The sequence below is a fragment of the Micromys minutus genome (genome assembly GCF_963924665.1).
Source record: "Micromys minutus genome assembly, chromosome: 9".
In the NCBI taxonomy this organism is placed as follows: Eukaryota; Metazoa; Chordata; class Mammalia; order Rodentia; family Muridae; genus Micromys; species Micromys minutus.
Genome location: NC_137978.1, coordinates 54,445,065 through 54,458,318, shown reverse-complemented (window position 1 = coordinate 54,458,318; position 13,254 = coordinate 54,445,065). Strand labels below are relative to the sequence as shown.

General features: G+C 47.8%; 1 protein-coding gene across 1 annotated transcript in view; it reads right to left on the bottom strand.

Moving 5' to 3' along the window:
- Positions 1-410: 410 nt before the first annotated feature.
- The window catches only part of FBXO42 (F-box protein 42), a 53,673-nt gene continuing 40,829 nt past the window's right edge, over positions 411-13,254 (bottom strand). The window contains exons 5-10 of the mRNA XM_080921070.1: positions 10,588-10,741; positions 9,089-9,199; positions 6,581-6,677; positions 6,079-6,135; positions 5,316-5,432; positions 411-4,904 (exon numbers count right to left, since the gene is read on the bottom strand). Of these exons, the coding sequence (XP_080777196.1) occupies positions 3,789-4,904; positions 5,316-5,432; positions 6,079-6,135; positions 6,581-6,677; positions 9,089-9,199; positions 10,588-10,741 (1,652 nt within the window). The 3' untranslated portion in view covers positions 411-3,788. The remainder of the gene's footprint in view (positions 4,905-5,315; positions 5,433-6,078; positions 6,136-6,580; positions 6,678-9,088; positions 9,200-10,587; positions 10,742-13,254) is intronic.

The following is a 13,254-nucleotide window of genomic DNA, read 5'->3' as shown; positions in this document are numbered from 1 at the left end:
TTGCACCACACTAGGACATTTTCTCTAGTGCTCCATCCAGTGCATCTTCCTGATCCTACGGGGCAGAAACAACTACACCACAGCTGCCAAGACCCACACCCAGAGTAAAGGAGCAAACGAGAAAGGAAATGGTATCTAAACCCCATTTGCCGTGTCCTCAGGTCAGCTATGATGCAAAGGTTGCCCTGGCCCTCGGTACCACTCACTTCCCTTGGGTCTCCATCTCAGGGCAAGACTGAGGATCTGCAACGCCAAGTCCTTCAGGAATGGTGGGGACAGGGACAGCATTCCTGCTCAGCAGGCCACCTTCCTGGATACCCTCTTTCCTCCCACTGCCCCCCATCCCAGGGGTTTCCCCCTTTCCTTCTTGTACTAATAAAACAGTTAAGACAATTCAGTCTGTTGTTTTATTTGTTAAATTGCTAAAAAGTCATGGGGAAAACATTAACAAAAATGAAATTGACAGATTTAAATATCCACGGAATCCATTTTCATTCCTACACTGTGATGTGCCTAAAATGACTATCGGGGCGAGCCGCCTGGCACCCCTGAGTTGTATGGGAAACATCACTCACAGCACCAGCTTTGTCAGGGCGTGGTGGGTGTGCACTGACGTGAGCCCTGGTTGGTAGGAGGGGCAGAGCGAGCACAGTGGAGCCAGAGGCTGGCTTTCGTTCCCAAGGCTGCGGGAGGCCACCTGTAGATGACAGCAGAGCTGGCTTCCTTACCCTGGCTTCCTTCAAATCCTCCCGATGTTGTATGTGCTGGTGAGATCACAGATAATGCAAATAGAGTACATCACCATGACAGAGCCACCATGAGGACAGGGACAGACAGATGGAAAGACTGAAGGGACAAAAGGGAGGCTCCCCATGTTCCACTGCAGTGGCTTTCTGTCTTTCCAAGCCGAGCCTCCTGCGATGCTTTCTCCTCTCCCCGTCTTCAGTGAGAAGTGCCAAGACCGTTTGCTGCTCTATAGTTCATGGTTCGGTTCTTGCCAGAACTCAGACAGTGAAATCAGAAGGCTGGGGTTGTGGAGCCCTCATCCCAAGCAAGGAAGAAAGGCAGAAACAGGAGTGAAAACGACGGCTCTCTGCTGCACGGCATGGCATGAACAGGAAACTCTGCCGGAGCAGAGCAGCGCCCTAAATGCCCGCCCACACGAGGCCAACAAAATGAATGAAGTTAATATGACTGAGAGCTCTCAAAGGCACACTTGCAGGAATGGAAAGGGTTAAAGCTTCAAGTAAAAACAAGATGTATTTTAAATACTTAAATACTGATAAATATTTTCTTTAGGTGCTCCTGAGGGTTCAAACAAAATATTTTGACTCATCTCTCTTGGTGAATTTTAAGACAAAACTGGTATTGTGTCAAAAAAAGGGATGGTGGTTAAATCTGAACTGACTGTTGTCGGATGCTGAGCTCTGCTGAGATACTGGAGGCGGAGGTCATTCACAGCCTCATGAGGCTGAGGCCACTGTCTCCACTGCTCAGTCACTTCCCACGGCAACATCCACAGGGCTCAGGGACCACCGAGTCCCACACAGCTGGGTGCAGACGTCTGGCTCTCAGCAGTGCAGGCAGTCCCAGGACCCCAGAGTGCAGAGGTACCCACCACTTCCTAAGAGGCTAATATTTCTGTTGCCTGCCTACTTGGGAAAAGTCGAAGAATCAGCAGTTGACAGCCAGCTTAGGAAGACCAACAGTGGATGGGGGAAAAAGACTACAAAGTAGAGATTCTGAACTTTCAGGTGTCTGAATACTAGATGTTTAATTAGAGACCAAGTCCAGAGGCACCATCCACATGCAATCACCAGAGAGGGTTCAGCAATGCTAGGCTGCTTACGTGTTGGCCTCACCTCTTGAGTCAAGACCCCAGAGGATCAAACGGTCTCAGCAAAAGGATTGGCAGCAGCAACAGAGCAGGGAACTGGAGTGGTGGGGCACACAGGAAGTAGGCACAGTGATGTTCCCGTGGGAGCAGTTCCAGAGCACATACCCCTCCTCTAGAGCTGGCCCTTTCCCAGGCTTCGAAACTGGATGGAGGGGGGTGGGGTTTCCTGCCAAGATCACCAGAACACAGCTAATGGCTAAGAGAAGACTGAGCGTGAAGCAGGAGACACACTTCGGATAGGCGGAGTGCCGGCCATGAGCCAGGTCGAGCTGCAGCAGCCTTATGCCTAGGAGATGCTGACGGGAAAGGGAGCGTGCCGCTGGGAAACACGTTGTTGTTGCTGTTGTTCTTTCAATTTTAGTTTGAAAGGCAAAATAAAATCCTTTACCCACTGATGAGAAACCATAGTTGCATGGTCATCTGAAATAATCGTATTTTGATTTCTCCTGTGTCCAGGCTGTGGCCTAGAGACCACTAACTTATACCTTTCTCTATCAAGAACAACAAAACCGCTGTCCTGGTCGGTTGTACCTTATCTAGGAAATGAAGTGAAAGCAGAAAGGAAGCCCTGCTTGGGGACGCAAGGACAAGACAACATGAAGGACAGAGCCACTCCGTCTCCAATGTCAAGGACATGATACTCCAGCCGGCCACAGCAGATAGGGCTGCGTCACAAGTAAGAGGCAGAGGCAGGAGGATCTCTGTGAGGTACACAGTGAGACACTGCCTTGGGAAAAAAATAAGAATAAAGGTGTCTTTTGATGGTTCACAGATTTTTTTTAAAAATCATACTGGCATCTTAATTTTACTTTGTTTTGTTGAGACCGAGGCTAACCCCAAACCTGCAATCATCCTGCCTCTGTCCTGAGTGCTAGGGTCACAGGTGTAGACCAGCACACTGTGGCGGGTGGGTCCCACTGGCCCTGAGGGTGCCAGGAAGGCTCTAAAATGTCTGAACTCTGGTTAGAGAGGAAGAAGTGAGAAGGTTCTGGTGCTTTAAATAAACAAACAACAACAACAACAACAACAACAACAAAAGGCCAAACGCCCCAAATAGAACAAAAAGTAAAACAAAACATCCCAAACCAAACCATAGAAGGACAGGGAGCAGCCTACAGACAGGAGACGCCTCTGAGGACCCAGTTCTAAAAGGAAAGCAAGTATGGTTTGGCAACTTGCAACAAACACGATTGTCAGAAAATCCCCTAATCAGACACTGAATGTTTGCTGAGACACAAAGGAAGAACCCAAAAAGACCAACGGACAGGAAGGAGGCAGATGAATGGCAGCTCTATAAACATGGTTCCAGCATGACTCCAGCACATGGGAACAGTGTCTCTTGTTGGGTGACTTCTCTGGATCACAGAGGGCAGAAGGGACCAGGCACAGGGTGCTTCTACAGAGCCATCGTGGGTCCTCTGTGGTTTAAACAGGAGGCGGGGAAGAACTATCTTCTGTACTCGACTGACCCCGCAGCGCAGCATCTGAAGCCTCTTCCTTAGAGTTCCATCTAGGCCATTGTTTGACTCTGAGAAGGCCACAGAAAGATCACAGGGGTGGGAAGTTACCGCTGTCTGTCCCCTTACTTCCTGGTCTAGTTAACAGCAGAGTAGAAAAGGCCAGCACAGCCTCCACGAAGACCACAACAGTTGATCTGAACCAGGACGAAGACCTCGCCTTTATTTGTAAACAGAGTTGGCTATATAATATATCTGTATATATATAATCTTTTCCTTAGTGGAGATTTAATCCCAGCCTGGAGCAAGTTAGGCATGGAATTGGAGTTTTGGTTTGTGGGAGTCATGTTATTTTCCCAAGTCTTAGTCCAAATGTTTGCACATTGCAAAATTCCAAATTAAAAGACACGGAAAGGGAAGGGGTGTTGAACACATTATCTCTTTGCTCTCACAAAGTACAAGGCGTTTGTTTTTGGATAGTACTTCACATTCTGCTTCTTGTCCATGAGCCCTCCAAATATGATGAGCTCGCCTCGGCCCTGTACCACTGTGTGCAGGCTGGTTTCAGGAGGTCCAACCACAGAACTGCTAGTAAATACTTTCCACTTGACCCGGCCCTTCTCCTTGGTGTCTTTAATGTCCAGCACATACATCTGCATGGGTTTGCAGTTCATACTCTGGTACAAGGGCTTGCCAACATTGAGGGACTGTGGAGGGTGGTGGCCCAGGCGACGAGCAATGGGGGGTAAGGAATGACCATCTCCTTGGGCTGGTCCTGGGCGGGGGATGGGTACTGTTTCTCCACTGCTCAGGCTCTGACTCCCAGGGGAGCTTGGAGAAGACCCAAGAGGAGGACTTAGTGCTGCGGAGGCTGAGGGGCCTTTGGATGACATCGCTTTGATGGCTTCCAAACTCCGACGCAGGGCACCGGGAGATACAGCCCCTGCAAGGGCACTGGCCACATGTGGTGGGGTATGGACACCATTGGTCTGTTCTGGAGGGTGTCTCACACTCCCCGCAACTGTCCTGCTGTCTGTACTATCCACATGACTGTTATTGGACGCTGACTTGAGGTCCCAATTCAGATCAATGGAGCTTAACCTCAGGTCCTTCTGATCTGGTAAAGACCCTCGCCGGGGAGCCAGAGAAAGTCCTGCTTTTAGGTCATACCCATCAGAGGCAGATGGGGTGCTTGGAGATACCACCTGTACAGGGCTATCTAATGAAGCACCTCCGACAGCTGCTGTCCCTGGAGACAAATTTCCACCATTGAGGATGGGAGAGCCATCTCCTCTGGCTGGGGAGAGGCTCCCTTCCCGGGAACCTGAGGGAGTCTGCCTTTGAGCCCTGGGCCTCAGTGTTCCCCAGCGGCCGTTAACACAAGGAGCTTCGTCCATACTCCTCACTGGGGACTGGGAGCGGTACTCTCGGGTCTCGGGAACCAGGGCTGGCGGAGTGGCACTGATAGGTGATGGGCGAGAGTTCAAGCTGGGGCTGAGGGGCGCTCTCCCACTGGGTGCCTGGCTGAAGACCACCACACACTGTCCCACCTGGAAGAGAAAGGACTCCTGCTCACAGCCCCGCCCTTAGCTCTCATCTTTCATGCAGTGATCAGACTCTAGCTCAGACTGGGGATGAGCAGGAGCTGTGTAGGCCTACCACGGGAAGGAGAGTACCCGTCATGTGCGCTAGGGAGGCAGGCAGACAAACATGACTGCTGCCAAGTGTGAGTTTATCAGTCATGGCTGCGGAACACGGGGAGAAGTCTGTAGACAAATGAACTGAAAGCCACAAGTAAGACGTGCACATGTTCTACCAAGCAGCTCACGGACACGGGAGATACTGAAAGAGCACGACAGCGAACTGTTTGCTACTTGTGTAGAATTTCTCTTCAAGTTTAACAAATTAATTCAGATTTCTAGTTTAGGGCGTTTCCTGCTGGCTGCTCATTCCCTACTTACCCGGCAGGCTGGATGACACCATAGCTCTGGGGCACCGTGGTCTTCGTTTTCTACCTTGAGTGGCTGCCAGGCCCAGGGCCCCGGGTGCATGTGCAGCAGCCAGGCATCTTTGAACAGCTGTAGGAGGACCCAGAACAGAACTTATGCTCCAGTACACACACAACTGTGACACAACTACCGTCGGAAGGCTGTGGTGCCTGGCGCAGTGTGCGTGTGGGCTTGGCAGGGTGGGCGTCCTAACCCTTAGGCATTCGCTCAGCTAGGACTCCTGCCTCCATTCATTCATACATGGCCGCTGACTGTCCTGGCCCATGGAATTGTTCTTGTGACCCATGTGCCAACTCCAGCTGGTGTGTGTGTGTGTGTGTGTGTGTGTGTGTGTGTGTGTGTGAGAGAGATAACATAGCCATTAACTTTCTCGGTCTGCATTCTTAATCAAATTCCGTGTGGATTTCAGTCATCTGCCTGTTTATTATTTCCTGCCCCTTCCCAAACAAATCATACTGGAAAATCTTATAGTTTAAAGAGGAGACAGGGATAGTAAGAACTGAGAAATGAATATGTAAGAAACCAATGTTTCTATTTAAAAGTACCTCTCAAGCGCCACCCCCCAAAAAAAAAATGGAGAAAAAAGGTAGAAAATATAAAAGCTGTCTACTCAAAGTGGAAAGGACATTCTGTAAGTCAGCATGCGGGAAAAGGATTCTGTGTCTTACTGAGCAAGCGGGCTAAGCACTTAGCAGCTCCACCAAGTAATACTCACAGCATTGGGACCGCCACACCCGCCAAGGATCAGGATAGTTGCATCATCTATGACAATCTGGGGAGATGAAGACATTTAAAATAAATCTACAAAGACACAGGCACCTGATTTCCCATGCTTCTGTGATGTACACAAACGTCATGCCCAGCTCCCAAGTGAGTATCCCAGGTGGCAGCTCCACTCAACCCATGCGTGTCTATCCCTTTAAACTCATGACCCTTGAACAGACACATTCTTACTTTAAAAAATAAAAGTGTTAACCATAAGAGTGTTAGCCACAGAAATGCAGAATTCTCTTAATAAAACCCCCACTCTAATACGGCACAATAGATATTGAGAGCGAGCACGCATATGTGAGAGCGCTCGCGCGCGCGCGCACACACACACACACACACACACACACACACACACACACAATTCTCTTTGGCTCACTGCACAGGGACCTCACCTCACTCCCAAAAAGATACTACAGTGCTTGCTCAATAGTTAAACTCTTTAGCACCTGAGACTGGCCACCTCGGGGGTGAGGACTGGGGCCAGAGATGTTCGGCTTGGACCACGCCCACTGCTCCAGGTCAAGGACCCAGACTTCATTGCTCCTGTGAGGTGAGAACACAGTCAGAAGGAAGTTGTGAGTTCCAGGGAGCACAGTCTGAGTTTCTGGTGCCTGTCCCAGCTGGTAGACTCACACCATTTTCATACATACAGCCTGTTTGGGCTGGAGGAGTCTTCAGAGACAGTCTCCTCAGAGTCCAGGAGCTTCAGAAAAAAGACTGCAGCTGAACCCTACATCTGCAGCCTAAACAAGAAATTTTATTTTCTCTACTTTTGGTGTCCTCTCCTATGAAACAGAAACACTGCTGTTCTACAGAATTGACAGAAAGCAGGCATGGTAGCACACACCTTTGATTCCAGCACTCAAAGGAAGAAGCAGGAGGATCTCTGAGTTCAAGGCTAAAGTGATGTACAGAGTGTTCCAGAACAGCCAAGGCCACACAGAGAAAATCCCGTCTCTGAAAAACCAAACCAAAACAAGCCAAAAGAAAAAACAAAAACATAACAAAACAGAGGGGGAGGGGAGAGGGCACCAGAGCAAGCAATACTTCTACAAGGGCTTCTCAGAACACAGTCAGCACTGAACCTGTCCTGAGATCTTTCAACCTTTTATTTCCCTCTGGCCACAAGGTCTGAGCTGAGAGTACAGCCACACTTTGGACCTGAATAATAAGTTCACCAGTGGCAGTAGGAGGTGGCTACTGGTCAAGCGATAGCCTTCTAAAACTGAAAACCACAAAAAGGGAAAGAAATGGTTCTGAAGGCATCTGTCATTGTGCAGGAGTTACAAAGCTCTGTTAATGACAGGGTACTTCACAGTGGCTAATAAAGCTGCGGTTCTACCAGGAACCAACTGCTATCTCCAGAAGGTAACAATGATGGGCGAGGCGAGGTGGCATGCACCTTTAGTCCCAGGCAGAGGCAGAAGATCTCAGTGAATTTGTTACTAGCCTGGACTACGTAAATTCCAGGCTAGTCAGAGAGACCCCATGTCAAAACATCAACTCCCTCTACAAGGAGAGGGGCAGGGTGACCTTGGTGTGGCTGTCCCTCAATTTCAATCCTAGCACTCATGAGGCCAAAGAGTTACAAGAATTCAAGGCCAGACATAGCTGGAGAGAAGGAAGGAAGGTAGGAAGGAGGGAGGAAGAGAGGGAGGGAGGAAGGAAAGAAGGAGATAAAGAAAAAAGGAAGGAAAAAAAAAAATTTAACAAAGCAAAGCAAGCACAACACCGCCTGCTCCTGGCTGGCAGTCTTGGTTTCTGGTTGTCTCTTTAAGATCTTCTATTTACACACAATAATATAAAGCACTCCAAATTTAAACCCTAAGCCCTCTCATCTACAGGGCAGTTCCTTTTGTTTTTCTCCATAAATATTTTATATTTAATTTACATTTTTGCTTTTGTATTGCTTTGCTTTTTTTAATGTACAGATTCTCATATACCCCAGGCTGGCTTCAAATTTGCTACATCACTGAGGATAACCCTGAACTTCTCCATAACTATTTTAAACAAAGCTGGTGGGGTCATCATAGGGCAAGCTTGGGTCTGCAATGACTTACTTACTTTCTTTTTCTTTTTTCTTTTTCCTTTGAGACAGGGTTTCTTTATGCAACCCTGGCTGTCCTGAAACTCAAAGAAATCCACCTGCTTCTGCCTCCTGGGTGCTGGGATTAAAGGGGTATGCCACCATGACCAGCCGCAATGACTTTCTTAATGGATCATCAACCCCCCCCCCCATTTTATTCAGGGCATACAGGAAACTCCAGTGGCTCCTACCCATGCCAGTGACACAGACGGACCTGCTGCCCTGACTTTAACACAGGGTGGGCAGTGACACAGAAAGTGGTGGCTGGGGTCAGCCTCTCTACAATTTCCCCATTCTAATTCACTTTCCCAGTCTCCTATCCCATTTGGAGAGTCCACAGTTTTTACCCATCCTGTGAATAACCTTTGTCCCTTCTTTGGAAGTGTCTGAGTTGGGCAGTAAACCATCCTGTTTCTTGAAAGATGGCCTTCTTTAGGTACAAAACAAGGAGCTTTCACAAGAACTTGATCCCACTGTATTAAACAGAAAGAAATCCTTGAGGCTGAAGAGATGGCTCAGCAGTCAAGAGCTGCCCTTCCAGAGGTCCTTAGTTCAAGTCCCAGCAACCACATGGTGGCTCAAAACCATACATGAGGGGATCTGATGCCCTCTTCTGGCCTGCAGAACTCTCATACGTTAAATACAAATTTTAAAAAAGTCTTTACATTGAATTTATGGAGCAAATATTTCAGCCTATTTATCTGGGATAGAGGGACTAAAGAGCTAAATGCTGGGGTGAAGTAAGAAGTTGGGTTCAAGAGAACTATGTTCAGAGACATGCCTGTGCCTAGTTCACCTCTCTGGCCATTATGAACAGGAGTTTCTACCTTCTGGTTAGCACAACATGAAGCAAGCTGGAAATACTTACATCTGCCGGGATCCTAAGGAGCCACCGAAGACAATCATTTTATCACCTATCACACAGGAGGAATGGCCAGCCATGGGAGGAGGCCCGTGTGTGGTGACAATGCAGTTCCACCTAATGGAGAGCAGGGGAAGGAAGCAGAAGTCAGAATCACCTGCTCCATCTTGGAAGTGCAGGGCACAAAGGAGTGAGTGGTCCACTGAGAACCTTAGTCTGCCACCCTCCTAGCTGACGTGGGTAGGACAAGAATGGGGGCAGAGCACGGGGTGTTCGCAGCTTTCCCGTGCACTTCCTTCTTCAAGTTACGTCCGCTGCAAGATCTCAATGTGGCCGCAAACAGCTAAGAAGAATTGCAGACCATCACAGGACAAGATTTGGCTTCATGGCTCCCTCAGCATGGTTTGCTGAAGAAGTTCTACTTGTCATTTTATCTGATTGATGGTTACTGTCATTGCGACAGACATGTCTAGGAGTGGAGAGATGGCTCAGCAGTCAAGAGAACTAGCTGGCTGCTCTTCCAGAGAAGACCTGGGCTCATTTCCCAGCATCCACATGGTGACTTGTAACTGTTTGTAACTGCAGTCCCAGGGGACCTGGTACCCTCACACAGACACATGCAGGAAAACATCAATGTAAAAACAAAACAAACTCAGGAGGCAGAGGAAGGAAGATCTCTGTGAATCTGAGGGCAGCTTGGTCTGCAGTGAGTTCTAGGACAGTCAAGAAAATGTAGAGAGACCTCTCTCAAAAAATGCAAGGAAACCAAAACAACAAAAGAAAGACAGACGTGTCTGAGAAAGAACCTGAAACTGTGTGCAGTGCTCCTATGTTGCTGGAGAAGCTACAAAGGCCAAAGGCTCCTTCTCAACTGGAGGAGAACTAGAGCTCTTCTCCTTCTTCTGGAGTGTGTGTGTGTGTGTGTGTGTGTGTATGAGGAGGTGCTCCTTAACATCCTAAGGGCACACTGCAAAGCATCTCAATTGATAACTAAACTCTTGCTGTGCTCCCTCTGCCTTGGAAAAAACTCTCCAAGGGATTCTGTTGTTTTGTTAATGCTTTTCCAAGATTGTTAGTAATTTTTAAAAAATTTATTTTTATATTTATATATATATCTATGTGATTTTATGCTGTGTGTGTGTGTGGGGGGAGGAGAGATGGACCCTTTGGAGCTGAGTATTGGGAAGGAAGCTCTGGCTTCTGTAAGACCTGAAGGCACCTCACCACAGAGCCTCTCCAGCCCTCCAAGAGGTTCTGGACACAGAAATAAAGACTCCATTGATCTAAAGCCCATCCGGGGAAACAAGCTAGCTTGATGGACTAAGGCCCTTGCCGGTGAGCCTGAACTTCATCTCTAGGATCACATGGTTACAAGAGAGAGAGATGGCTGCAGATGTCCTCTGCCCTTCACATACACGGCATAAACCAACACCCAAAATAACTTAAAAATAACACAATGAAACCCACTTCTTTCAGACACAGAATGGCTTATCTTTGGGGCTTACCAATTTTTAGAAGGTGAATAGGTGTGAATTTCATCAAAGAATCTCTCTGGTTGGTGTAAGGGATAGGGACTTGGCCTTGTCCAGCCACCAAACAGCACTAGCAAGTCCTTGTACACAACCAGGGTGGCCCCAGCTTTGGGGGAAGGATAGGACCCTAGGAAAAGGCAACAGCACCATGATTAGGATTTAGGACAATACCCACAGATCACCTTTCCTTGTACGGACAAGAAGGGAGACAATGTTTGTCACACAGCAGAAGGGTAAGGGAGGAAAGCTGGGTTTTCAGGTCAAAGAGACCCATTATTGAGTTATACATCTTCATACCCAACAGAGAAAGGTACTCAGCTTTCTTTGGAAAGTGGTGTGGAATGGGCACCCATCTCAAAATGCCCCAACTTACCTTGGCTTAATATTACAATGGAGCTACAGTGGCCTACAGTCAGTGGGACCCTCCTAAGAAATTAGCTCAGTGAGAATGTTGGGTAATAGAGTGAACTTCACCTCAAGTAAGTTTCATGGTCACAGAAAGAATGGTGGGTACTACAAACCATTCTGTGTTGCTGTGGTGTCTTGGAGGTATATGAAGTGTACTTTTAACTTACAACAGGTTCAGTGGGGTACAACCCTGTCAGATTTAGTCCAGGGACAGCCTCAACTAACAGTTTGAGACCAGCATGGGCTTTATAATGCCCTATTCAAAAGAAAAAGAAAAGAGAGAAATGTCTCATACTGAGATGACACATCTCTCATAGATAGGAACATACCTTTCCAGAGTTTTTTGTTTTGAAATGACCACTGTTACTCCCCCCCAATTCCTACTGGGTATCTCATTGTTATTATGGTCAAAGTAATTTGTCCCAATATCTATGGGTCAGAAAATATTGGAATATTAAAAAACAAAACTTCTAGGCAGTTAAGGACCAGGTTCAATTCCCACATGAAGGTCACTACATGTTACTCCTGTTTCACGGGATCTGATGCCCTCTTCGGGACTGTATGGACATCGGGCACACATGTGGAACACAGATACACATGCAGGTAAAACACTCAAGCACATAAACTGGTGCTGTAGACCAGGCTGCCCTCAAACTCAGAGATCCACCTGCCTCTGCCCCCCAAGTGCTGGGAGCAAAGGTGTGAGCAATCATCACTCAGCAATTTTTTCTTTTTCCCCTTTTCTTTTAAATTATTAAAAAAGGGTCTCATGTAGCCCAGGATGACCTCCTATCTCTGACAAGTGTGACTGACCACACCCAGTCTATAGGCTGCTGTGGGAGGTACCCAGGGTTTCCTTTGTGTCACTCAAGTACACCAACTAAGATGTAGCCCCAGCCCCACAATCTGTTTTTCTCAGTCCATATTGTTTCTTGTTGAATAATTTTGCCTTCCTTCAAGGAAGCCTCTTAGCTAAACTAGACAAATCTAACAATTATTCTGTTTTAATGATCTAGTTCAGAGTTATTGTACTCCAAAATGATTCACTTTGTGAAATACAAAATAAAGTTTCATATTCTTTCAACTCACTTGGAACTTATAGTTAAAGCAGAAGAGATAAATAAACAAGCAAGCAAAACAAAACAAAACCCTACAAATAAAATATCTAACAGGCCAGGCTGTACAGTGAGATCCTGTCTTTAAGGGGGGAAAAAAAACTCAGAAAAAGTCAGGTGGTGGTGGTGTCTGCCTTTAATTCCAGCACTGGAGAAGCAGAGGAACAAGGATCTCCCAGTTCAGAGCAAACCTGGCCTACAGGTCTAGCTCCAGGACACCTAGGCTACACAAAGAAACCTTGTCTCAAAAGAGCAAAAAAGAGCTAAACAGGAGAGTTGGCCCTGCCCCACCTCACTTGGGCGGGGGCGGGGCTGAGTCGGCCCCACCTTTAACCTGGGCAGTGCTAGATGAACTGCTGGAGCACTGCAGAGGATACAAGAGCTCCCGGGGTAACAGTGGGGTATCAGAGAGGAGCTCTAGCGAGGAGTAGCAGGAGCCCAGGACTCACTGCAACCATCACTGGCAAGAAAGGCAAAAGGTACTGAAGTGGAGATTGAAGTGTTCTCTGGGAAGTCAGTTGGATGGTGTTTTGCTGGGGCAAACATGTAAAGGAGAGTTTTCCTGAAGTGGACACAGGTGAAAGACTAAGGCAGACTTGTGAGGGAACGTTTCAATGAAGCAGATTCAGGAAAGAGGATGTTCTGCTAAATCAAGCACGTGAAAAGACATGTGATGGATTAGCAAATATGCTAATAACACGCATATATAGCTCAGCCTTACATTGTGTAGTTGAGCTCCATTTGTCAGGACCCAACAGAGAGATGCACCAAAAAGCTTCTGGTTACCACCAGTTTCTTGCCACTTTTGTGGACTTGGACTGATTGGCACAGTGATGTCAGCTGAGACAGATGCGTGTGCTGAGACAAGACCCTTGGAGGACACGTGATGTTTGGAGAGAGTATAAACGAACTCCATAGAGTGGCTGAGATAGAGCTTGGCCTGCTGGGACAGCTAGCTGTGGGTCTCAAGCCTTTGTTGATCTTTGCTTCCCTGAGACAGGCACAGCTGAGAACTTCTCCTGGTGTTCCTCTGGGTCCCTCCTGCTCACTCGAGCTGAGGCTGAGGCCTGGCTGTCTCTGCAAGGTCGTGCCACCGCTGCTGATTCATGTTTGCTGT